The 26312-nt window shown below is 45.2% G+C and overlaps 1 protein-coding gene across 2 annotated transcripts; it reads right to left on the bottom strand.

The window, feature by feature from the left end:
* Positions 1 to 1321: 1321 nt before the first annotated feature.
* Positions 1322 to 16269, bottom strand: LOC132832777 (zinc finger protein 271-like). 2 transcript variants are annotated; one of them, XM_060850918.1, is made up of 4 exons: positions 16191 to 16269; positions 13286 to 14300; positions 8592 to 8595; positions 1322 to 3289 (listed from the first exon to the last, which is right to left on the bottom strand). In XM_060850918.1, exons 2-4 carry the CDS (start codon positions 14215 to 14217, stop codon positions 2114 to 2116), a joined length of 2112 nt encoding a protein of 703 aa, XP_060706901.1. In that variant the 5' UTR covers positions 14218 to 14300; positions 16191 to 16269; the 3' UTR covers positions 1322 to 2113. The 2 variants fall into 2 exon arrangements, with proteins under 2 accessions (XP_060706901.1, XP_060706900.1); XM_060850917.1 differs by lacking the exons at positions 8592 to 8595; positions 13286 to 14300; positions 16191 to 16269 and adding an exon at positions 7169 to 7190 and having other exon boundaries at positions 1322 to 3848.
* Between the last annotated feature and the right edge of the window lie 10043 nt (positions 16270 to 26312).

The raw sequence follows: 26312 nt of genomic DNA, 5'->3' as shown, positions 1-26312 counted from the left end.
CAGTTATTTGTTATTTTTAATCTCTTGGTCTTTTAAATCTTGTGGCTTTGTTCCATTATTTATTTTCCTTTAACACTTCAAATTCTGCATTGAAGCCATGCTGCATTTCTATTCTGTTTACTGGGCTTCCCATGGTTTTACATTCAAAACGTTGGTTTCTTGCTTTCTGCAAGCAATCTGGATGTGTTCGCACCTCCGTGGCCAAAACTAAGGTTTTCTGTATTTTTCATAGACAAAATCAATGATTTCCCTCCCTACAAGGATTAAGAAGTAAAGTATCTTAACCCAGAAGAGGCATTTGTCTGAACAAGATGTAATTTATAACATAGCAACATGTAGAAGTCATATTGGCTAATAAATAAGTCATGATAAATATTTTATTTGGAAATGATTATGTCATTTGTGTCTTCATCAGGATCTCAAGCTAAACTCCACTTCTCCATACCCAAGATGATATTGGGATTGGGTGGAGCTTGATCCAAACTCCAACATTAACCTTTCCAGAAGCACTACCTAACACAACAGTGTTATTAAATAGATCAATACTCTCGGCCTCAATTTATTTTTTAATACAAGTTAACAAATCTTTAAGTTAAGAACTAATTTGACCTAGAAAGTACAAGAAAGATAGACAGCTTGGTGAAAAGTGTCCCCTTCACCTTGTGCTCATCTTTCCTATGTCTGTCCCTCCTCTGCATGTGCCAACTGTTTTGCTCAGTTGGCTGGGTTGTTGGTTTACAGAGTAGTGTGATGCCAACAGTGTGGGTTCAGTTCCCATCACCGGTTTGAAGATGAAGGACTCTCCTTCTCAACCTCTTCCCTCGCTTGAGATCTGGTGGCCCTCAGGCTAAATCCCCATCAGTTGCTTCTCTCTCTCTCTCTAATATGAAAGCAGCCCCTATGGTCTGGTAAGACTTTGGTGACACACACATGCATGTGCTGATCCCACAACTGCACATCATTGCTGCCTTGGATGCTGTGGGTCTTCTGCTTCTGATCTGCTGTCAAACACTTCTGAGGCCACACATCCCACACTGATGGTGTCAATTTGAAATCCTCTGAGGATGAAGAATGTTACTTTCACACTCAAAATCTCTGCCAAACATTTACCAGGTGAACTGAGACAGCAGCTGCGATAAGTGAGGTTTTATTCAGATGGGACAAGTTTAAATCTGGACTTAATCTGCTGCTCAAGGTCACTCCCGTTTTCATCGGTCCACTTCCCAAATGTCAGGGAATTCATATTGTTAATATTTGGAGCACTGTCCTCAAATCTTAATTGCATATGACATCAGAAATCACATAAAATGACTAGGTACAGTGCGTAAAGGAATTTATCAAAATATCCCCTCTTCTCATAACAAAAGGAAAAACATTCTGCAATATAATTTGCAAGTTATTTTACAGATATTTTCCAGATAGATCTCATATTTCACAGTCAGAGATTGGGTATGCCTTGAATTGCACAGATAATCTTGAAGGTGTTCAGCTACATAGTCCAAAGTCATATCTCTGCAAATGAAGTAACATCACTTGCAAATGCTTTGGAGCAGACAAGAGTTGAAGAAACTTGAGGTCAGACTTGACCATCACTCTTTCTCTCCAAACAGGGATGGGTTGAAAGGCTTGCAAGTAAAGACAATGTCTAGTCTCTCCTTCTCAATCTGTGTACAGTGTTCAGTTTATGTTAACCCTCTGGATACAAACACAGCGGGCTGTCCTCACTGCCTGGGGGTTACTCCAAGTCCTGTTTCACTGACATCACACTGCAGGGTGACTCCATTGTTACATCATCATCCCTCAGCACTGGTGATGTCATCACTAGTTGTTTGATGGGAGTGAAAGCTGCTTCTTGTTCTGTGTCCCAGTCCCACTGAACACCCTGCACAGTGAGACTGGGTGCAGAGACACATGTTTTCAATTTGTTGATGTTCTGAGACTTCTCACAACTGTGTGAAGGTATCAGTGTTGAATATATATGGATAGTGTTTCTTTCCAGTGTGAATGCATTGAGGTACCAGGAACAATTTCTAATCGGGGTGAATCCAGTGGTGACTTGGGGGGCTTAAACATGTCATAATTCCTTTATCACAAACCACAAGAGAGTGCATGGTTAATCTCCTGTGTGGATCCTTAGATGGCGCAGAAGTTTTGATGAAACCCGGAATGATTTGTCACACATGTCACACTTGAACGGTTTCTCCCCTGTGTGAATGCGTTGGTGTACATTGAGACTCGATGACTGAGAGAATGATTTATCACACACCTCACATGTGAATGGCTTCTCGCCTGTGTGAATGCGTCTGTGTACGTGGAGGGCCGCTAAGTCTGAGAATGATTTGTCACACACCTCACACTTGGAAGGTTTCTCTCCAGTGTGAATGCGTTCATGTTTACGGAGGTGTGATGACTGCGAGAATGATTTCTCACATACCTCACAAGTGAATGGTTTCTCACTGGTGTGAATGCGTCGGTGTACGCGAAGACCTGCTAAGTCGGAGAATGATTTGTCACATTCCTCGCATACAAATGGTTTTTCCCCTGTATGGATCCTCTGATGCCGCAGGAGTCTCGATGACTGTGAGAATGCCTTGTCACACACCTCACATTTGAAAGGTTTCTCCCCTGTGTGGATACGTTTGTGCATGCGGAGGTTCCCTGCTTCTGAGAATGATTTTGCACACATCTCACATTTGAAGGGCTTCTCCTTGGTGTGAATGCGTTGGTGTGTACGGAGAGATGACGACAGCGAGAACAATTTGTCACATACCTCACACTTGAATGGTTTCTCCCCCGTGTGAGTCCGTTGATGCATGCTGAGGTGCGATAATTGTGAAAATGATTTGTCACACTCCTTACATGTGAACGGTCTCTCCCCTGTGTGAATACGTTGGTGTACACGGAGGTGTGATGACACTGAGAATGATTTGTCACACTCCATACAGGTGAATGGTTTCTTCCCTGTGTGAATGCGTTGGTGTGTCTGCAGGATCCCTAACTGAGAGAACGATTTGTCACACACCTCACAAATGAATGGTTTCTCTCCTGTGTGAATGCGCTGGTGTGTGCTTAAGTGTGATGATCTTGAGAATGATTTGTTACACATCCCACATGAGAAAGGTTTCTCCCCTGTGTGAATGCGTTGGTGTCGCCGGAGAGTCGACGATGATGGAAATGACTTATTACACATTTCACATGTGAATGGTTTCTCTCCAGTATGAACATGCCGGTGATAACTCAGGCCCGATGACTGGGCAAAGCACTTATTGCAAAGCTCACACTTAAATGGCTTTTTGCCAATGTAGTTCCACCGATGATTCACTAATGTTAATGTCTGTGTAAAGGCTGGATTGCAGACTTCAAAATTAAATGGTTTCCCTTCCATGTAGCTATTCTTGTGTTAACAGTTTTATAATAGACGATCCTGTGGTAGGTAAACCTCACACTTTAACACTCTCTCACCTGTTGGAATGAGTCAGTAGTTCTTGAGGCTCAATGAGTGACTGAGGCTCGATGAATGACTGAAGCTCTCGCCACACTTGGAGCCACTTCCTCTTCCTCCCAGCCCCACCCTGACTGATCACCCATAGCCGAACCTTCAGAAAGGTTGGTTCTATGGAAGGTTCCACACCACTGACAGTTTCAGATCTGATGATATGTCAGAGCTCCCGTGACCCGACCAATTTCCAGCTGACAGTTTTACTGCCCAACCTTCTCAGTGTTGACCAATACTGTGAAGGGACTGGGTGTCTTCCCACAGTTGGGCAGTTGTTCCTTTGCTGATGGGCAAGATCTATCTGTAGCGTCTATCTTCTCTGTATTCTCTGGTGCAGTACAATGCAATCATTCTGTAAAACAGGAAAAGGAAACATGATTTCCTCCAATTAATTCTTCTCCTTTGCTGAAAGGGCTGACTCCTGATTTATTTTTAATTTATATGTCCACAGGATTTGTGCATGACTGACTTGGGACAGTATTTACTGCCCATCTGAAACTGCACTGAGGTAGGTGGACTCAGCCACCTTTTTGATTTTGTGCATTCATTGTACTGTAAGGACACACAAAGTGCTGTTAGGAAGGGAGGTCAAGAACATTGACTCAGCTACAATGAAGGCGTGGCAATATAGTTCCATGTCAGCATGGCAGGGGAAATTACAATTGATGGCGTTTTCATGCATCTGCTTCCTTGTCCTTCTAGAGGTGATAGAGATAATGGGTTTGGTAGGTCCTCACAAATGAGATACCGTTATGCATCTTGTGGATGCTATATGCTGCTGCCACTCTGCGTCTCTGCTGAAGTGCGTCAATGTTGAAGGTGGTAGCTGGGATTTCTATCTTGGGGTTGCTTTATCCTGGTTGGTGTCTGGCATCTTGGGTGTTGCTGGCGATGCCCTTAGCCAGGCAAGTGGGGAGTATTCCATCACACTCCTTATTTGTACCTTGTAAATAGGGCACAGGCTTTGGGCAGTTGGGAGGTGAGCTACTTGTTGTAGGATTCCTTGTCTCTGACCTGCTCTTGTGGTCACAGTATTTATCTGGCTGGTCAAGTTCAAGTTCTGGTCAATGTTGATTGTGGGGATTTAACTATGCCAATGCCATTAAATTTCAAGGTCAAATTCTCTCCTGTGGAGATGGTCATTGCCTGGCTTGTGTGTCATGAATGTTACTTACCTGTTACTTGCTACCTGTTGTGTCATGCCTGAATGTTACTCAGGTCTTTCTGCACATCAATGCAGTCGGCTTTCGTATCTGGGGAATTGCAAATGATGCTCAACATTGTGGAATCATCAGCGAACATTCCCACTTCTGATCATAAATGAAGCTGCAAAAGATGGTTGGACACTACCCTAAGGAACTTTGGAATTAAGTCCTGGGGCTCAGAGACTGATCTCATCAACCACAGTCACCTATCAGTGAGCTACGAATGACTCCAAGCAATGGAGTGTTATTCCATTCTTATTCCCATTGACTCCAGTTTTGTCAAGGCTCCTTGATGTCAGACTTGGTCAAATGCTGCCTTGGTATTTGGGCCATCACTCTCATGTTACCTCTTGAGTTCAGCACTTTTGTCCACTTTTGAACCAAGTGTAATGAGGACAGAAGCCAAGTAATGCAGGAAGTCTAAGTGAGCATCAGTGTTTACATCACTGTTTTCTAAATTCTGCTGACAGCAATGTCAATGGCACCTATCGTCACTCTGATGACGACAGGGAGTAGACTGATGAGGCAATAATTTGCATGGTTGATTTGTCCTGCTTTGTGTAGACAGGCTTTATAGAGTCATAGTGTGATAGAGATGTACAGCATGGAAACAGACCCTTCGGTCCAACCCATCCATGCCGGCCAGACATCTCAACCTAATCTAGTCCCACCTGCCAGCACCCGGCCCATATCTCTCCAAACCCTTCCTATGCATATACTCATCCAAGTGCCTGTTAAATATTGCAATTGTACCAGCCTCCACCACTTCCTCGGCAGCTCATTCCATACATCCTCTGTGTGAAAAAGTTGCCCCATAGGTCCCTTTTATATGTTTCCTCTCTCACCCTAAACCTATGTCCTCTAGTTCTGGACTCCCTCACCCCAGGGAAAAAACTTTGTCTATTTATTTTATCCATGCCCCTCATAAGTTTGTAAACCTCTACTGGGTAATGTTGCACATTCTTGGGTAGATAGCACCGTTGCGGGTGTACTGGAACAGTTTGAAAAGGGTTGCAGCTGGCACTCAGCACAGACTTTCAGTACATGTAAGATGTGTATCTCCTGAGAGAACTTAACAGGGTTAATGCTGAAAGGGTTGTGGCAGAAACTAAGTGTCATGATTTAGAAAGAAGTCTGCCTTTCACAATAGAAATGTTTTCTCTCAAAGAGTTCTTTGTCTGTGAATTCCCTTTCCTGTGAGAGCAGTAGAAGCAGAGCCATTGAATATTTTTAATGCAGAGTTTGATAAACGTTTTTTACTAACAATGGAATCAGAGGCTATGAGGCATTAGCAGTAATGTATACTTTTTATCAGATCAGACATTATCTGATTGAATGGTGGAGCATGTTCAAGGAGCTGAATAGCATGTTCCTGCTCATGTATTCTCATGCACTTTGGTACGGGTGGGATGGGGGCGAGGGTGGAGGGGGGAGGAGGAGGTGGTATTGAAGTGTTTACAGCCATTGCAGTATCCAAACCCTTCAGCCACTTCTTGACAACATGTGGAGTGAACCAAATTGGTTTAAGACGAGACAATGTAATGCTGGGGACCTCTGGACGGGACTAAGATCCTTACAGTACTTATGGCTGAAGATGGTAGCAAATGCATCTTGGCCTTTTTAGCACTAATCCTCTGTCATTCAGCACGGGGATATTTGTGGAGTCTTCTCCTGTTGGTTATTTATGGTTTACCCCTATTCACCACTGGATGTGACAGGACTGCAGAGCTTAGAACTGATCTTCTGGCTATGGTAATGCTTAGCCCTATCACTTGCTGCTTCTGCTGTCTTGCACACAAGAAGTCCTCTTTTGTAGATTCACCAGGTTGACACTTCATTTTTAGGAATGCCTGATGCTGCTCCTGACACACCTTGCTGCACTGTCCATTGAATCAGGGGTGATCCTGGTTTGATGGTAATGGCAGAGTAAGGATATAGGATGTACAGATTGTGGTTGCCCCCCAGTGCCTTCTAGATGTATATTTTTACATTATTAGATCATTCAAAATCTATCCTGTTCAGCATACTGTTAGTGCCAAATTGCACAATGCAAGATTGACTTAAGGTAAGGTGAGATTCTGCCTCCATAAGAACTGATTGAAAACCATCCTTAGCCAAAGCCCAGGAGATGGTGGTGCAGCTTTAAGAAATCATTAAGAATGCTCAAACACTCTGCACTCCCAGATAATGACACCTCACCTTCTCATATTCAGGAATGAGCCATCAATAAAACGCAGCCTGGAAATCAGAGGGAAATGCTTCCAATAAACACACTCAATATCCAACACACAGCTCCAGTCACACAGTTCAGCACAAAGCACCGAGTAAACAGTTCTCTCAGCTGGATCTTCTCACACAGCATAAGGGACATTTCCACCCCTGATTACCCACAGGATAGTCAGACTGCCTGAAGATTGGTGTGGATATTATGGGATACAATTTGTATAAAAGCTGCTCCTTCACTCACCATCTCCTCACTTGGTTTTCAGTCCCTATAGGAAGTGAACCAGCTCTGGAAGAGGAAGAGGAGACAATGGGCAGAGTGGGTGGGCTCTCTGATTGACGTCTCTCACAGTCAATCCAAATATTTTTATTAAAAATCACACAACACCAGGTTATAGTCCAACAGGTTTAATTGGAAGCACTAGCTTTCACAGCGTCGCTCCTTCATCCGGTGATAGTCACCTGATGAAGGAGCGTTGCTCCGAAAGCTAGTGCTTCCAATTAAACCTGTTGGACTATAACCTGGTGTTGTGTGATTTTTAACTTTGTACACCCCAGTCCAACACCGGCATCTCCAAATCACAAATATTTCTGGAGCAACATGAGTTTCCTGAAACTTGGGAAACTGACCGGGGAAATGGAGGTGACTTTGAGCAGCAGATCAGATGGGGATTTAAACTTATCATTGCCCCATTTGAATAAAACCTCACTTATTGCAGCTGCTGTCTCAGTTCCCCTGGTAAATGTTTCACAGAGATTTCTAGTGTGGGAATAGACTTTCAAACCGACAACATCAGTGTGGGATGTCCAATGTGTGTGTTTTACAGCAGTTCAGAAGAGGAAAATCCACAGCATCCAAGGCAGTGATGATGCACAGTGGTGGGATCATGACATGCACAGTATAGATGGGCACAGGGAGGAGTGACATTTGAGACCAAAGGAGATTTTGGCACCTGGAGTGACTCTGTGTTCTGGGCATACCTGTATTTGGAGAGTTAACTTAGATGAGGGACTTTGACTGAAGGACTGACTGTTCGTTCTCTCTGCAGCAGACATCTCTGTGATCCTCTTGACCTTGTCTGATGACACACTCTTTGCATGATATTTCACTTCGCCCCTCACCTCTCACCCAACAAATGTCCCCTTTCACAATTTATAGGTGACTTTACATTGAAGATCTTTGATGAGGAACGATGGGTTAGGACCATTGCTCGCAAGACTTGATGGCTCAAGATTTGCTGTTTTAGGAAAGGAATGAAAGTAGCAGATTCAAAGGAGAGAGGAACAACATCTGAAGAGAGAGATTCAGGAACAGTTTTGGCTTACATGGATGTCTTATACCCGCATCAGGATCAAGACTCACCTGCCTCAGTCACCCTGACTTGTCTGTCCTCCTGATCTCAATGTCATCAGATGGTGCATTTCAGAGCAGGCCAAGGGCAAATAAGGGAAGTTTTCCAGACACAGCCCTTCTTACAGTTGGAGAGTGCATTGCAGCTCAGTCTCATTGAGAAAAACCAGGACTGTCAGAGGGGAGATGGTTGTTCTGGAGTGTGGCTGTTCTTGAGCCTATGGGATTTAGGATGTTTGTTTTATTTCGGTTGACCTGAGGATCCTCTGCCAGTATCAAAGTGGTAGGTTGTTGCTCAATCCTGCAGTCTAACCACTTTTCTCCATCAGTTTCCCTTCTCCTGACTTCAAGGACGTTACCAGTTTTCACAACTTTAAAAACCTAGCCATAAAGACAACACTTTGTAGAATTCTTTGAGGAAGTAACGAGCAGGTTAGATCAAGGAGGGCCAATGTCAAGAAGCCTTTGACAAGGTACTGCACTTGAGATAAGGGCCAGTTGCCAGTAAGGATAGAAGCCTGGCTGTCTGGCAGGAAGCAAAGATTGGGTTAAAAGACTCCTTCTCAGGATGGCAGCCAGTGACGAGTGGTGTTTGGCAAGGCTCAGTGTTGGGACTATAACATTTCGCTTTATACATTAACAATCTAAAGGGAGGAACTGAGATGAGAGCATTCTGGCTAAGTTTGCAGGTGATACAAAGATAGATAGAGGGACAAGTAGCATTGAGGAGGTTGCAGAAGGATTTGGACAGGTTAGGAGAGTGGGCAAAGAAGTGTCAGATGGAGTACAACATGGGAAAGTGTGAGGTCATGCACTTTGGTAGGAAGAATACAGGCAGGAACTATTTTCTAAATGGGGAGAAATTTCAGAAGTCTGAAGTGCAAAGAGACTTGGGAGTTCTAGTCCAGGATTCTCTCAAAGTAATCCTGCAGGTTGAGTCAAGAGTGAGGCAGACAAATGCAATGATGGCACTTACTTTGAGAGGACTTGAATATAAAAGCAGGGATGTGCTTCAGAGTCTATGTACGGCTCTAGTCAGACACATTTCAAGTACTGTGCACAGTTCTGAGCCCCATACCTCAGGAAGGATGTACTGGCCCTGGATCGTATTCAGAGGAGGCTCATGAGAATGGTCCCAGGAATGTAAACCTGAACATATGAGGAACGTTTGAGTATTCTGGGTCTATACCCGATGGAGTTTAGAAGGATGAGGGGAGATCTAATTGAAACATACAGAATACTGAATGGCCTGAACAGAGTAGATGTTGGGAAGAGAGACCGGGACCCGAGGGCACAGCCTTAGAGTAAATGGAAAACCTTTTAGAATGGAGATAAGGAGAAACCTCTCCAGCCAGAGAGTGGGGAACCTATGGAATTCATTGCCATAGGAGGCTGTGGAGACCAGGTCATTGAGTATATTTAAGACTAAGATAGATCGGTTCTTGAGTATCAAGAGGATCAAGGGTTACAGGGAGAAGGAGGGAGAATGGGGTCGAGAAACTTATCAGCCATGATTGAATGGCAGAGCAGACTCGATGGGCTGAATGGCCTAATTTCTGCTCCTCTGTCTTATGGTCTAACACGGACCTGAAGCTCTAACAAGTTCCCACTTTAAATCAAATCAAACTTTCAGGCTGACAGTTTACAGAGAGAAAAGCATCCTTTGGACTTAACAGTTTCAAAACTGATCTCATCGAACAGAGTATTAGAGATTGTTGTCAGTTGTGGCTCAGTTAGCCCTCTCATCCCTGAGGTCGAACTTTGTAGGTTTTTGGCTCCCTGCAGAAACTTGAGCACTGAGACTCTCCGAGTCATACAGGTCACTGCTCTTGGGAACATACAATTTATAAAATCAGTTACTTACAACCCTTCACCTCATTGGCTCTAATGTGCTTTTTGATGATGCACTAAAGTTATGGAAGTTGATATGTTAACACAAGATTTCCTTTCTTATGATTATGGATACTTCATGAGAAATGTAAATTATAATCCCCTGGATGTATAAAGCTCATAGTGACATTGACCAATATATTGCACATACCAGACTTACTGTAGGATTGCATATATTTCAGTGAATAGGAACACAACAGGCTAAGAAATGTGGTCACTTGGCTGAAGCTAAACAATGAATTTATTGTAAGATATACATCTATAGAGAAGATTGATAAAGCAACAAACAACAAGACAACATCTACCGTAAATCAAAGTACAAATCGACCAAAATAACAATGCATTTGAAAATGACTAAAGATCTCTCCCAGAAGATGAAATGAAACTTGGAACAGTATAAGGTGAACCTGTCAGTTATTACACTGAGGTACGATGGACTGAGTGAACTCAGGTCTGTCAGAACTTGTTTAGATCAGATTCCCTACAGTATGGAAATAGGCCCTGCAGCCCAATAAGTCTACACCAACCCTCCGAAGGATAATCCACCCAGACCTATTCCCCCTATTTACCCCTGACTAATGCATCTAGCACTATGGGCAATTTAGCATGGCCAATTCACCTAACATGCACATCCTTGGACTGTGGGAGGAAACTAGAGCACCCGGAGGAAACCCATGCAGTAACAGGGAGAATGTGCAAATTCCACATAGACAGTCACCCAAGGTGGGAATTGAACCCGGTCCCTGGCGCTGTGAGGCGGCAGTGCTAATCATGAGCCACTGTGCCTCCCATACTCCCTCCCCCCCACTCAGGATAGCTATCCTCCCAGACAGGTGAGTACAGACATTCCCCATAGTATTGGTCAAACACCCGAGACCTGAAAAGGGTCTGTCTATCATTCTTATCCCCAATGAAAGCAGGCTCCAATTCTACACCTTACCAACTCCCAAGACTTGCAAGTTCACCGCATTAGAATTGGATCCGGGCTGTTCAGCAGTGAGTTTAGGAAGTGTCAGGAAGGCAGGTAGTGTAAGATACCTGAATGTACCTCATTCTCTAACCAGTATTGAGCTCTGAATCCTGATCACAGTAATGGGTGACCTGGCGTGTCCATGGCACCACAGCTGCCTCAGCTGTACAGGGAGGTCCACAGAAGACTGGAAGAGCAGATATGACAGGAGGCTTGATAGTTCTGGGAACAAACAAATGTTTCAGTGACAGGAGACGTGAATCCATGATGTTATGTTACATCTATGGTGTCAGGGTCAAGGATGTCAGTGAACAACACTAAGTGATATTTGGGTTATGGTTCAGGGCTCAGATAATTGTATCTGTAGGTTTAGGTGAAGCTATGCAGAAGGACAAAGAAACAATTCATAATACAAATAATTAACTGGGGGAGAACTGACTGCAAAGAGATAATTACAGATCTGACTATGTAGATTTTAATAAAAGAATGTCAGAAGGAATGGTAACTGAACAATGGATGGTTTTAAAGAGGAATTAGTTCAGGTACAATCAAGATATAGAGAGTAGAAATTGTGGTGATACTGGTCAGTCAGGAGTGGTGTCAGCTTTGTACAAATTACACCCTCTTCAAACAACGCACTTTGCGATAAACTCAACTGTCAGTCAGGTCAGTGGGTGTAACATTTGGTGATTTGGAAGCTTCTAAAAATGACAGTACAGGACAAAATGAAATCACTTGGACAAATTCAGATTAATGAAAGGAAACCAGCACAAATATGTTCACAGTAAATTGTACTGAACTCGCTTCCTTGAGTTTGATAAAGTGCAAGACAAATGATTTGTCAGCAAAGTTAGAGGTTAGAGAATAAAATAAGAGAAGTAAATATAAACAGGCCAAGTGCTGGAAAACAGAGGAGTGGTTAATGGATGGTTCCTGGATGGGAGGATGGTTTATTGCTGCATCTCCCAGGGGTCAGTTAGGAACCCTGCTCTTCCTAATATAAATTAATGAGCTAGGTCTTGGTATACACACCACAATTTCAATACTTACAGATGATACAAAACTTGGGAGATGATGTGAACTGTGAGGAGTGTAGCTGTTGCCATTGATGGACAAGTGTCAGATAAAATTTAATGCAGTGAAGTATGAAGTGATTTATTTTGGTTGAAGGAGCTCATATAAAATAAAGGCACATTTCTTACTGAGGGGCCGGAGCAGAAGGATCTGGGTTTCCCTGGGCACAAATCATTGAAGCTGGTTGAGAGAGTGGTTAATAAAGAATTTGGTATCCCAGACTTTATCAACATGGTCTTTGAGTACAAAAACAAAGAATTGTATGTTCAAACTGTGTAAAACACTGGTTCAGCCCCTACTGGAGTACTCCAACCAGTTTGGGCACCACACTTTAGGAAGGATGTGAAGATATTAGGGAAGGTGCAGAAAAAATTGAAGGGAATTTAGTTGCGGGGATGAGGACACAGATGGATTGAGAAATTGGAGCTGTTTTCCTTGGAGAAGGTTAAGAGGAGATTTGATAGATGTTTTAAATATCATGGAAAGTTTGGACAGAGCAGATACTCCTGAAAGACACAGTGCTTTGGAATGACAGCTCCCCTGTGTGATCACTGGAGCACAGACAACACAGACAGCTCTCAGTGCAATGGAGGCAGGTGACCCAGCTACAAGGTCATGTGGATTCATCAGTATATCGTGAGAGGGGGCAAAACAATCCCAACACATCACACTGGTAGGGTTTGTGTCCATGTGACATCAGAGACTCTGACACAATGGGTCTTCCCCAGGAGTAAAGGTCATGAGTTGGAATTTTGGGATTGCTCTCTCCGAGGTAGCTATGGCCAGCTCTCCTTCCCAATCTCTCCCAGGTCCTCCTTCAGCCTGCCAATCCCCCATTCCCCAGACCACTCACTGACGGGTTGCGGCAATTTTCAACCCTCAAAATGGGTTGCAATCGTAAAAGCTTTGAAAAGCACTGCTGTGAGAGATTCAACAATTGTGTGAAGTCTTCATGGCGGAACTAACACAGATTAAAAAAAGCTCCTTCATTTCTCATCAATGTGGCGCCGTTGATGTTTTAGCAAATTGGAGATTTGGTGTAAGAATTTTCATAAACTCCTCAGCTGAAAGATCACTCCCCTGTGTGAATCCTCTGATGTCGCAGGAGGTACGAGGACCTCGAGAAAGATTTGTCACACACCTCACATGGGAACTGTTTCTCCCCTGTGTGAATACGCCGGTGATCCACAAGGGTCGATAACTGTCTGAAGGCTCGGTCACAGAGGTCACATTTGAAGGGTTTCTCTCCTGTGTGAATCCTCTGGTGCCTCAGGAGATCAGAGGACTGGATGAAAGACATTTCACAAGCTCCACATTGGAAGGGTTTCTCTCCAGTGTGAATCATCTGGTGTATCAGGAGGCTTGAAGATCTCACAAAAGCTTTACCACAAACCTCACACTTGAAGGGTTTCTCCCCCGTGTGGATCTTCTGATGGACCAGGAGACTCCCTAACTGTGAAAAGGATTTATCACACACCTCACACTTGACTGGTTTCTCCCCAGTGTGAATACGTTGGTGTGCACGTAGTGTCGATAACTGTGCAAATGATTTATCACACACCTCACATGCGAATGGTTTCTCTCCAGTGTGAACACGTTGATGTACACGGAGTGATGATGAGTCCAAGAATGATTTGTTGCACACATCACATTTAAATGGTTTCTCTCCTGTGTGAATGCGTTGGTGTTCACGGAGAGTGGATGAATGTGAGAATGATTTGTTACACACGTTGCAATTGAATGGTCTCTCCCCTGTGTGAATGCGGCGGTGTGTGCGAAGGGTTGACAACTGTGCAAAGGATTGGTCACAGACCTCACACGTGAAGGGTTTCTCTCCAGTGTGTGTGCGTCGGTGCCTGTGGAGGTTCCACGATTTCGAGAATGCCTTTTCACACAACTCACACCTGAATAGTTTCTCATCTCCTTGAATATGTTGGTGATTCATGACTGTTGATGTCTGTGTGCAAACCTGGTCATGTTCCTCATACTCAACTGGTTTCTCGTTCATGTCGTTGTGCAGTTGTTCCTTGGTTGATGGTTTGGATCTATCAGTGCTGCGCACCCTCTCTGGTGTAGTACAATGCAATCCTTCTGTAAAACAGGAAAAGGAAACATGATTTCCTCCAACTCCCTCTCCTCCTTTGTTGAAGGGGCTGACTCCTCAGTTAGAGTGCAGGTCTGCCATTCACTGTGCGGGTGGGATAAGATACAAGTCCTTTCTTCTTCCTCACTTGACTGTCACACACCCTCTATTTCCAGCAGAGACACTGGACCAGGAGCAGACAATGTGGCTCCTTTCTTTCCTCCACTCAGACCCATCTTCCCAGATACCATGAGCGCAACAGAAAAGTCGGTCGGGGGGAGGGTAAAATGAATTTTCAATTCACTTTGAGCTTGATTAAAGCTGCTGATGACAAGTTTTACCCTTGGACCATGTGTTTAATGTAAAAAAAGACTCTGGAGAAATTTTAATTCAAAGGAGAGTTGAAATTTCTTCCCTCGCTTTACAAAATGAGTTGAAGAAAACTCACTGGGTAGGAGGTGCTGGGAGCTGAAGGAAATATTGCTTTAGTGCAGTTGATTTATCTTGGAAATTAGATGCACTGCATTCACTCAGACTGTCCATCCCAAATTCAGCCGTCAGCTACAGTGGGCAAAATTGTCAAATCCAAACTCAAGGACTTAAGGTAAAATCTTGAAAGAATATCTGAAAGGATTCTTCAACAAATGTATCCCTAAGTTTGGCAGCTGAACTGTTATAGAGATTATGGAGATAGAGAGGGGCAAGGTCATGGAGGAATTTGAAAACAAGGAAGAAAATTTTAAAACTAAGGTGTTGCTTAGGTGTTCCTGTAACCAGAAACCAATGTAGATCAGTGAGCACAGGGGTGATTCATTAATGGATCTTGATGTCAGTTAGGACGGCAGCAGCAGTTGTGGAAGTGCTCAGGTTTATAGAGTAAGATATGAGAGCACAGGAAAACATTGGAATAATTCAGTCTAAAGCTACAAAGGTGTGGATGAGGCTTGTGGCAGTAAAAGGGCTGAGGCAGAGTGTTACTGGTGCCTCCTGTGAGTGAATCTTGTCCCTTTCCTGTGCACCCTGTTCTTGACAACAGTCTGAATGACAGTGAGAACCAAGGGCGGTAATAGAGAACCCTTCACAAGATCAAACACAGACACCAAATAATCCAGCATAAAGGGAGTGAGGCAGAACCACAAATCAGAGGAGCCGCCTTTCAGAAGAGATTTTAAAACAGGCCCTTCTGCTCTCTCTGTGGTGCGTGTAAAAGATCCCAAAGCGCTGTTTTACAGGAGAACAGGAAGTTACCCGTGGTGTCCTGGCCAACACTAATCTCTCAGTCATCACACGTAAAGAAAATGTTCTGGTCATTATCAAATTGCTGAATAAGGCAGTTTGTTGTACCCATATTGGCTGTCATATTTCCTGTATGGAAACAGTCAGCTCACTCCAAGTGTACTCTCTTAGCTGTAACATTCTTTTGGGTCTGGTGGTTGCAAAAGTCATTGTTTTCTTCTCTGAGGAGGTTACAGTCTTATATCTTGGAAGGATTTGAAAAGACAGGAAAAGTCACAAACAGAACTGACCATTCCCAGTCCATAGGATAATCACCAGCTCCCAATGCACACACACTCAACAAAATCTGTAAGAATCCTCAGGCACTCTGCACCTCCAGATAATTAAACCTCACCCTCTCATATTCAGGAATGAGCCATCAACAAAACGCAGCCTGGAAATCAGAGGGAAATGCTTCCAATAAACACACACAATATCCAACACACAGCTCCAGTCACACAGTTCAGCACAAAGCACCGAGTAAACAGCTCTCTCAGCTGGATCTTCTCACACAGCATAAGGGACATTTCCACCCCTGATTACCCACAGGATAGTCAGACTGCCTGAAGATTGGTGTGGATATTATGGGATACAATTTGTATAAAAGCTGCTCCTTCACTCACCATCTCCTCACTTGGTTTTCAGTCCCTATAGGAAGTGAACCAGCTCTGGAAGAGGAAGAGGAGACAATGGGTAGAGTGGGTGGGCTCTCTGATTGACGTCTCTCACAGTCAATCCAAATATTTCTGGTGAAAATGTGTTGCTGGTTAAAGCACAGCAGGTTAGGCAGCATCCAAGGAACAGGAAATTCAACGTTTCGGGCCAGAGTCCTTCATCAGGAATGAGGAGAGTGTGCCAAGCAGGCTAAGATAAAGGTAGGGAGGAGGGACTTGGGGGAGGGGCGATGGAGATGTGATAGGTGGAAGGAGGTCAAGGTGAGGGTGATAGGCCGGAGTGGGGTGGGGGCGGAGAGGTCAGGAAGGAGATTGCAGGTTAGGAGGGCGGTGCTGAGTTGAGGGAACCGACTGAGACAAGGTGGGGGGAGGGGAAATGAGGAAACTGGAGAAATCTGAGTTCATTCCTTGTGGTTGGAGGGTTCCCAGGCGGAAGATGAGGCGCTCTTCCTCCAACCGTCGTGTTGCTATGGTCTGGCGATGGAGGAGTCCGAGGACCTGCATGTCCTCGGTGGTGTGGGAGGGAGAGTTAAAGTGTTGAGCCAATGGGCCGGTTGGTTTGGTTGGTCCAGGCGTCCCTGAGGTGTTCTCTGAAGCGTTCCGCAAGTAAGCGGCCAGTCTCTCAATATAGAGGAGGCCACATCGGGTGCAGCAGATGCAATAGATGATGTGTGTGGAGATACAGGTGAACTTGTGGCGGATATGGAAGGATCCCTTGGGGCCTTGGAGGGAAGTGAGGGAGGAGGTGTGGGCGCAAATTTTACATTTCCTGCGTTTGCAGGGGAAGGTGCCGGGAGTGGAGGTTGGGTTGGTGGGGGGTGTGGACCTGACGAGGGAGTCACGAAGGGAGTGGTCTTTGCGGAACGCTGATAGGGGAGGGGAGGGAAATATATCCCTGGTGGTGGGATCCGTTTGGAGGTGGCGGAAATGACGGCGGATGATACGTTGTATGCGGAGGTTGGTGGGGTGGTAGGTGAGAACCAGTGAGGTTCTGTCTTGGTGGCGGTTGGAGGAGCGGGGCTCAAGGGCGGAGGAGCCGGAAGTGGAGGAGATGCGGTGGAGGGCATCATCGATCACGTCTGGGGGGAATCTGCGGTCCTTGAAGAAGGAGGCCATCTGGGCTGTGCGGTGTTGGAACTGGTCCTCCTGGGAGCAGATGCGGCGGAGACGAAGGAATTGGGAATATGGGATGGAGTTTTTACAGGGGGCAGGGTGGGAGGAGGTGTAGTCCAGGTAGCTGTGGGAGTCAGTCGGTTTATGGTAGATGTCTGTGTTGAGTCGGTCGCCTGAGATAGAAATGGAAAGATCTAGGAAGTGGAGGGAGGAATCTGAGACAGTCCAGGTGAATTTGAGGTCGGGATGGAAGGTGTTAGTAAAGTTGATGAACTGTTCAACCTCCTCGTGGGAGCACGAGGCAGCGCCGATACAGTCATCGATGTAGCGGAGGAAAAGGTGGGGGGTGGTGCCAGTGTAGTTGCGGAAGATGGACTGTTCCACATATCCTACGAAGAGACAGGCATAGCTGGGGCCCATGTGGGTGCCCATGGCAACTCCTTTAGTTTGGAGGAAGTGGGAGGATTGAAAAGAGAAGTTATTCAGGGTGAGACAATGCCTGTCTCTTCGTAGGATATGTGGAACAGTCCATCTTCCGCAGCTACACTGGCACCACCCCCCACCTTTTCCTCTGCTACATCGATGACTGTATCGGCGCTGCCTCGTGCTCCCACGAGGAGGTTGAACAGTTCATCAACTTTACTAACACCTTCCATCCCGACCTCAAATTCACCTGGACTGTCTCAGACTCCTCCCTCCCCTTCCTAGATCTTTCCATTTCTATCTCAGGCTACCGACTCAACACAGACATCTACTATAAACCGACTGACTCCCACAGCTATCTGGACTACACCTCCTCCCACCCTGCCCCCTGTAAAAACTCCATCCCATATTCCCAATTCCTTCGTCTCCGCCGCATCTGTTCCCAGGAGGACCAGTTCCAACACCGCACAGCCCAGATGGCCTCCTTCTTCAAGGACCGCAGATTCCCCCCAGACGTGATCGACGATGCCCTCCACCGCATCTCCTCCACTTCCCGCTCCTCCACCCTTGAGCCCCGCTCCTCCAACCGCCACCAAGACAGAACCCCACTGGTTCTCACCTACCACCCCACCAACCTCCGTATACAACGTATCATCCGCCGTCATTTCCGCCACCTCCAAACGGACCCCACCACCAGGGATATATTTCCCTCCCCTCCCCTATCAGCGTTCTGCAAAGACCACTCCCTTCGTGACTCCCTCGTCAGGTCCACACCCCCCACCAACCCAACCTCCACTCCCGGCACCTTCCCCTGCAACCACAGGAAATGTAAAACTTGCGCCTACACCTCCTCCCTCACTTCCCTCCAAGGCCCCAAGGGATCCTTCCATATCCGCCACAAGTTCACCTGTACCTCCACACACATCATCTATTGCATCCGCTGCACCCGATGTGGCCTCCTCTATATTGGTGAGACAGGCCGCTTACTTGCGGAACGCTTCAGAGAACACCTCAGGGACGCCCGGACCAACCAACCCAACCACCCCGTGGCTCAACACTTTAACTCTCCCTCCCACTCCACCGAGGACATGCAGGTCCTTGGACTCCTCCACCGGCAGACCATAACAACACGACGGCTGGAGGAGGAGCGCCTCATCTTCCGCCTGGGAACCCTCCAACCACAAGGAATGAACTCAGATTTCTCATTTCCCCTCCCCCCACCTTGTCTCAGTCGGTTCCCTCAACTCAGCACCGCCCTCCTAACCTGCAATCTTCTTCCTGACCTCTCCGCCCCCACCCCACTCCGGCCTATCACCCTCACTTTGACCTCCTTCCACCTATCACATCTCCATCGCCCCTCCCCCAAGTCCCTCCTCCCTACCTTTTATCTTAGCCTGCTTGGCACACTCTCCTCATTCCTGATGAAGGGCTTATGCCCGAAACGTTGAATTTCCTATTCCTTGGATGCTGCCTGACCTGCTGTGCTTTAACCAGCAACACATTTTCAGCTGTGATCTCCAGCATCTGCAGACCTCATTTTTTACACAAATATTTCTGGAGCAACATGATTTTCCTGAAACTTGGGAAACTAACCGGGGAAAGGCGTTATGGACTAGTCCAAAACACCCTCAAAATATATTAAGAAGGTAGCCTAAACCCTAACATTTTTGCATCCCATATGCAATTCGTTTGGACAAAGTTTTAGATTAGAAGCAAAACACACTTTATTCGTACACTATCATTATGCAACAAAAGAAAGAAGAAATTCGAACAACATAACTCTATATTAGATTATGAACTACTCTAGATTAACGGTTTGGATGTAGTAACAACCCAGAAACACACACTTGGAGAAATGCAAGTTCAGAAAACAGTTTGTCACAAAGGCAATTCTCCAGTCCAGGAGGTGGAACATCAAGTGAAAACTCAGAGAGCGTAGCAGAAAGAGATGTACTGCAGCTTCCTCACCCGACTTCAAGACCCAGTAACTGCTACTGAAAACTAAAACTAAAACTCTTGACCTTGTAGGAGGTTTTGCCTTGCCGTTCAGGCTGCTTCTATTGTTCTAACTTCAAAAACACTCAAGGCCTCACAGGCTGTTGTGTTTATAGGTTTTCAATAGACAGCTCGTCATCCCTGACTTAAAACCTCTCTTCAAACAAAAAACCCAGCCATGGTATCGTCACAAAGAGAGGTGACTTTGAGCAGCAGATCAGGTGGGGATTTAAACTTGTCATTGTCCCATCGGAATAAAACCTCACTTATTGCAGCTGCTGTCCCAGTTCCCCAGTAAACAATTGAAAGAGATTTCTATGTGGGAATAGCATTCTTTATCTTTGAAGGCTTTCAGCATCAGTGTGGGATGTGTCGCCTTGGAGATGTTTGACAACAGATGAGAAAAGGAAGACCCACAGCACAGAGAGGGACACGGAGATTACAGATTAATCAGGTGCTGAGCGAGAGTCACTGTGACAGGTACAGTGAGTTGAGGCGCGTTGTAGCAGTCTCACCCAGGCGTTGATATGTAATATTTCTGTCATGTCCAGCGGTCTTCTACTGTGAATATCCAGTTGCCTGTAAGTCCAATTTTCTATGTTCAATGTTCTTCTCATCTGTTTCCTCTTCTGGGATGTCCTGACCAAGTCATTTCTCCTTGATTATCCCAGTTTAAATCCTGTTTGAGAGTGATATTGTTCAGTATGCAGTTCACTAGGATGATAGTGGCCATTCTTTCTGTGCTGTGATCCATCCCCCAGTGCAACTGGTACCTACAATAATTCTTCAACAAGACACTTGCTTCTATCTGTGAGCTGCCTCCGAGAGACACAGGCATCAACAAACAACATCTACTCCTTAATGTGAGGTACATGAAATGGTGGCAGCAGCCATGCAAGGGACAGATTTCTTTCCTAATCAGCTGACCAGTTCACTCATCCACCTTCCCTGAATATGGGTGTGATGTCCAAGTGTTTTTTTTAACTCACTCATGTGGGGTGTGGGCATCACTACTTGGCCCAGTTTATTGCCTGTCCCCAGTTGTTCTCAAGAAGATGATAGTGAGCTGCCCTCTTGAACCGCTGCAGTCCACATACTGTAAATATATTCCCAATGCTATTATGAAGGGAATTCCAGGATTTTGACCCAGTGACAGTGAAAGAACGGTGATAAATTTCCAAGTCAAGATGGTGAGTTATGTGGAGAGGAACCTGTAGGTGGTGGTGTTCCCATCTATGTGCTGCCCTTGTCCTTCTAGATGCAAGTGGTTGTGGGTTTGGAAGGTGCTGTCTAAGAATCTGTAGCAAATTTCTGCAGTGCATTTATAGTTAGTACACACTGCTGTTGCTGAGCATCAGTAGTGAACAGAATCAATATTTGTGAATATGGTGCCAATCAAGTGGGCCACTTTGGCCTGGATAATCGTCTTGCTTCTTGAGTGTTGTTGGAGCAGCGCTCATTCAGGCAAGTGGAGAATATTCTATCACACCCCTGACTTGCGCCTTGTAGATGGTGGACATGCATAGGGAAGTCAGGTGAGTTACTTGCCACAGTATTCCTAGCTTCTGACCTGTCGTAGTAGCCACTGTACTTATATGGTGAATCCAGTTGAGTTTCTGGTCAATGGTAACCTCCAGGATGTTGACAGTGGGAGATTCAGTGCTAGTAATGCCATGAGTGGTTAGATTATCTCTTGTCAGAGATGGTCATTGTCTAACATTTGTATGACTCAAGTTTTAATTGCCATTTGTCGGCCCAAGCCTGTTCTGTTGCACTTGAACATGGACTGCTTTAGTGTCTGAGAAGTCATGAATGGTGTTACAAATTGTGCAATCTTCAGCAAACATCCACTGTTTGACCTGATGGTGGAGGCAGATGATCAGATAGAAGATAGTTGAACCAAGGACACTACCCTGCAGGTGTTCTGAAGCTGAGATGACTGACCTCTAACAACATCCTCCTGGGTGACAGTTAATGAGACCAATCAGTGTGGAGTTTTCCCCCTGCTATCCACTAATGCCAGCTGTGCTAAAGATCCTTGATGGCACACTTGGTCAAATGTGGCCAAACTCTGATCTCACCAATGGGAATCATTTTTGTCCTTATTTGAACCAAGGTCAGGAACGGAGTGGCCCTGATGGAACCCAAATAGGGAGTCACTGAACAGGTTGTTGCTGAGCAGTTGCTGCTTGACAATCCCTTCCATCACTTTCCTGATGGTTGAGAGAAGACTCTTGGAGAGGTAATTAGCTGGATTGGAGTTGTTTTGATGTTTTGTACAAGACGTACCTGGGAGATTTTCCACGTTGTTGAGTAGATGCCAGGGTTGTAACTGTACTGAAAAAGCTTAGCTAGGGGTTGCAAATTCTTTATCATTTAATCATAGAATCTCTACAGTGTGAAAACAGGCCATTAGACCCAACAAGTCCATAATGACCCTCCGAAGAGGAACCCACCCCGACCCACTCCCAATTGCTCTACATTTCCCTTGGCTAATGCACTTAACGTACACATCCTTGAACACTACGGGCAATTTAACATGGCCAATTCACCAAACCTGCACATATTTGGATTGTGAGAGGAATCCAGAGCACCCAGAGGAAACTCACACAGACACAAGGAGAATATGCAAACTCCACACAGTCACCCAAGGCAGGAATCAAACCCGGTTCCCTGGCACCATGAGGCAGCAGTGCTAACCACTGAGCCACCGTGCTGCTCAACTTTTGCTGGAAAGTTGTCAGTCTGTAGCCTTTACAGTATTCAGTGCTTCCAACCATTTCTTGATATGGTGGAGTGAATCGCATTGGCTAAAGACTGGCTTCTCTTATGCTGAGCAGTCATGAGGAGGCTGAGATAGATCATCCACATGGCACTTCTGGCTGAGGGGAGTATTGAAAATGCTTCAGCTTTTGCACTGATGTGATGGCCTGTTCGATCATTGAGGATGGGGATACTTTTGGAGCCTCCTCCTTCAGTCAGGTGTTTAATTGTCCCACTACAATTCAACACTGGCTGTGACAAGACTAGAACTTAAATCTAATCCCCTGATGGTGGGATTGCTTCACTCTGTGCTAGTATTGATTAGTAGCTTCAGCAAATTGACACCTCATATTTAGGTATGCCTAGTGCTGCTCCTGGCATATCTTCCTGCAGTCTCTGTTGAACCAGGGTCGATCCCCTGGCTTAATGGTAATGGTAGAGTGGCAGGTTATATTGGAGTATGATTCTGCTGTTGATTGGCCTCATGGCTGCTCAGTCTTGAATGACTAGATCTGTTCAAAGTCTCTCCCATTTCACACAGTGATAAGGCAGGGTTAATGCAACACAATGTAGGGTATCCTCAATGTAAGTATATTTTTTCCCAATACTTGGTTCCCACACCACCTGCCAGAGATCCAGTCTAGCAGCAATATCTTTTCAGATCTGAACAGCTCGATCAGTAGTGCTGCTGCTGAGCCACTCTTGGTGGTAGACATTGAAATTCCCCCATCCACAATACATCTTGTGTCGTTATCACCCTCAGTCCTTCCTCCAATCATTGTTCAACATGGAGAAGCACACATTCATCAGCTGAGAGAGGACTACCATGGTAATCAGCAGCAAGATTCCTTTCACGTATTTGATCTGTTGCTAAGAGAAACATCATTGGGTCCAGAGCCAATTTTGAGGACTCCCAGGGCAACTCCTTCCTGAGTGTATAAAAATGTGATGCCACTTCTGCTGGGTCTGTCCTGTCAGTGGGATAGGACATATCCAAGAATTATCATGGTGTCTGGGATATCGTCTATTAGGTATAACTCCATGAGAATGAATATGTCAGGCTGTGGGCGGCACGGTGGCACAGTGGTTAGCACTGCTGCCTCACAGCGCCAGAGACCCGGGTTCAATTCCCGACTCAGGCGACTGACTGTGTGGAGTTTGCACGTTCTCCCCGTGTCTGCGTGGGTTTCCTCCGGGTGCTCCGGTTTCCTCCCACAGTCCAAAGATGTGCGGGTCAGGTGAATTGGCCATGCTAAATTGCCCGTAGTGTTAGGTAAGGGGTAAATGTAGGGGTATGGGTGGGTTTCGCTTCGGCGGGTCGGTGTGGACTTGTTGGGCCGAAGGGCCTGTTTCCACACTGTAAGTCTAATCTGAAGCTTGATATGTCTATGAGACAGCTCTCCCAATTTTAGCACTATCCCCTAGATGTTAGAAAGGAGGGCATTGCAGGGGAGACAGGTTAGGGTTTGTTATTTCTAGTGTCTCCATCGATGCCTATTAGTCTGTCTGGTTTCATTTCTTTGTTTAGACTTTGTAGCAACTGATACAACTTAGTGGCTTGCGAGGCCATTTTCGAGAGTCAGACCTGGTAAGGATAGCAGATTTCCTTCCCTGAGGGATATGAATTATCCAGATGGGATTCCCCCACAGTCTGCAGTGCTTTAGTGGTCATTAGATTCTTAATTCCAGATACTTTTTAAATTCAAATTCCACCATCTACAATAGCACAATTTGAACCTAGACCTCAGAACATTGACTGAGACTCGAGAATAATATTCACAATAATACCACTAGACCATTGCCTACTGACAATAAAAGCATGTGATATGATCTAATGTGAGTGAGTGAACATTTAGTATTATTACACATGACATGAAGGTGAGGAACTGTTTTCTGTTCAGGAAGCTCTGATAGTCTCAATACCATGTGAGTGTGATGAATTAACCTCAGCACCTCAGAGAAGCAGTTATTCCGTCATACCCCATTGAGCTCTGCCACTGCTGAGTGATGTATTAAATGGAATTAACTATTTTATTCTACATAGCAATTTAGTCTCCTCCCTACTCCAGTATTATAAAGATAGAAGGTGTATTGTTTTAAAATCTAGCAAAAGCAAAACTTCCTGCAATACTGTTGAGATAATAATGTAATATGATGACAGTTCACCTCCACCTCATCCAGGGAAATTAGGGATTGACAATGAATGCTGGCCCGGCAAGTGATGCCCACGTTCCATGAATGGGAAAGAAGAATTCTTCTGAGACACAGTTCAACTCAGGATGAAGGCTTCAGCTGTGCTGTCAGCTGGAGAATGTGTGGCCTTTGAAGGTTAATCCATGCTGTCTACACCGTCGTTTGTTAAGTATATTTACTGTTGTTCAATAGTAAATTTTACTCTGTTCAGTCTTCCTGACTGTCTCCAAGATTTCATTCAATGTGGTAGGCCAGCTCAATGAGAAGTGGAAAGATTAGCAATTGGAAAAACTAAGTAAAATTGACTATTAGCTCCAAGTTCTTTCATAATGTTGAAGGAATGCTGTGCTGTCAGAGATAGCAAATTTCAAATGAGTTGAAACTACAACCCCTTCTGCTCTAAAAGTCTCATAACACTGCTTCATACAACAGCAGGGGGGTTATCCTTGATGTCCAAGAATCCCTTTGGCCCAACAAATCTTCCGAACAGTAACCCACCCAGACCCATTCCCCGACCTGATTATCCTACATTTCCCCTGAGTAATGCACGTAACCTACACATCCCTGAACACTATGGACAATTTAGCATGGCCAATTCACCTAACTTGCACATCTTTGGATTGTGGGAGGAAACTGGAGCAGACGTGGGGAAAATGTACAAACTCCACACAGATAGTCCCCCCGAGGCTGGAATCGAACCCGGGTCCCTGGTGCTGTGAGGCCACTGTCCACCCCAATATAATATGGTTCCCACATGCAATGTCACAAAAACAGATTACCTGATCATTATCAAATCGTTATTTGTGGGAGCTTCCTGTACATACTGGCTGCCATGTATTATAACCATGGCTACACTGAGAAAATTACATCACTAGGTTTAAAGTGATTTTGCACACTGCAAGCAGGTGAAATTTTATCTATAAACACAACTCTCTCTCTGTCTCTCTTTGGGAAACATTGTTATGGTCTCCTTCCTATCGGAAAGATGTTGTGAAACATGAAAGGGTTCAGAAAAGATTTACAAGGATGTTGCCAGGGTCGGAGGATTTGAGCTATAGGGAGAGGTTGAAGAGGCTGGGACTGTTTTCCCTGGAGCGTCGGAGGCTGAGGGGTGACCTTATAGAGGTTTACAAAATTATGAGGGGCATGGATAGGGTAAATAGGCAAAGTCTTTTCCCTGGGGTCAGGGAGTCCAGAACTAGAGGGCATAGGTTTAGGGTGAGAGGGGAAAGATATAAAAGAGATGTAAGGGGCAACTTTCTCACGCAGAGAGAGGTATATGTATGAAATGAACTGCCTGAGGAAGTGATGGAGGCTGGTACAATTGCTACACTTAAAAGGCATTTGGATCAGGATATGAATAGGAAGAATTTGAAGGATATAGGCTGGGTGCTGGCAGGTGGGACTAGATTGGATTGGGATATCTGGTTGGCAAGGACGGGTTGGACTGAAAGGTCTGTTTCCATGCTGTACATCTCTATGACTCTGTAAGAAAGCTGATGAAGAAAGTATCCCAGCCTATGGTCTCATTGACATACATACTGTACACAGGAATCACTGAATGGTTTAACATGTCATGTTGAC

Source organism: Hemiscyllium ocellatum, chromosome 35, assembly GCF_020745735.1.
Source record: "Hemiscyllium ocellatum isolate sHemOce1 chromosome 35, sHemOce1.pat.X.cur, whole genome shotgun sequence".
NCBI lineage: Eukaryota > Metazoa > Chordata > Chondrichthyes > Orectolobiformes > Hemiscylliidae > Hemiscyllium > Hemiscyllium ocellatum.
Note: the sequence above shows the minus strand (reverse complement) of the source record. Positions and strands in the feature narration are given on the sequence as shown.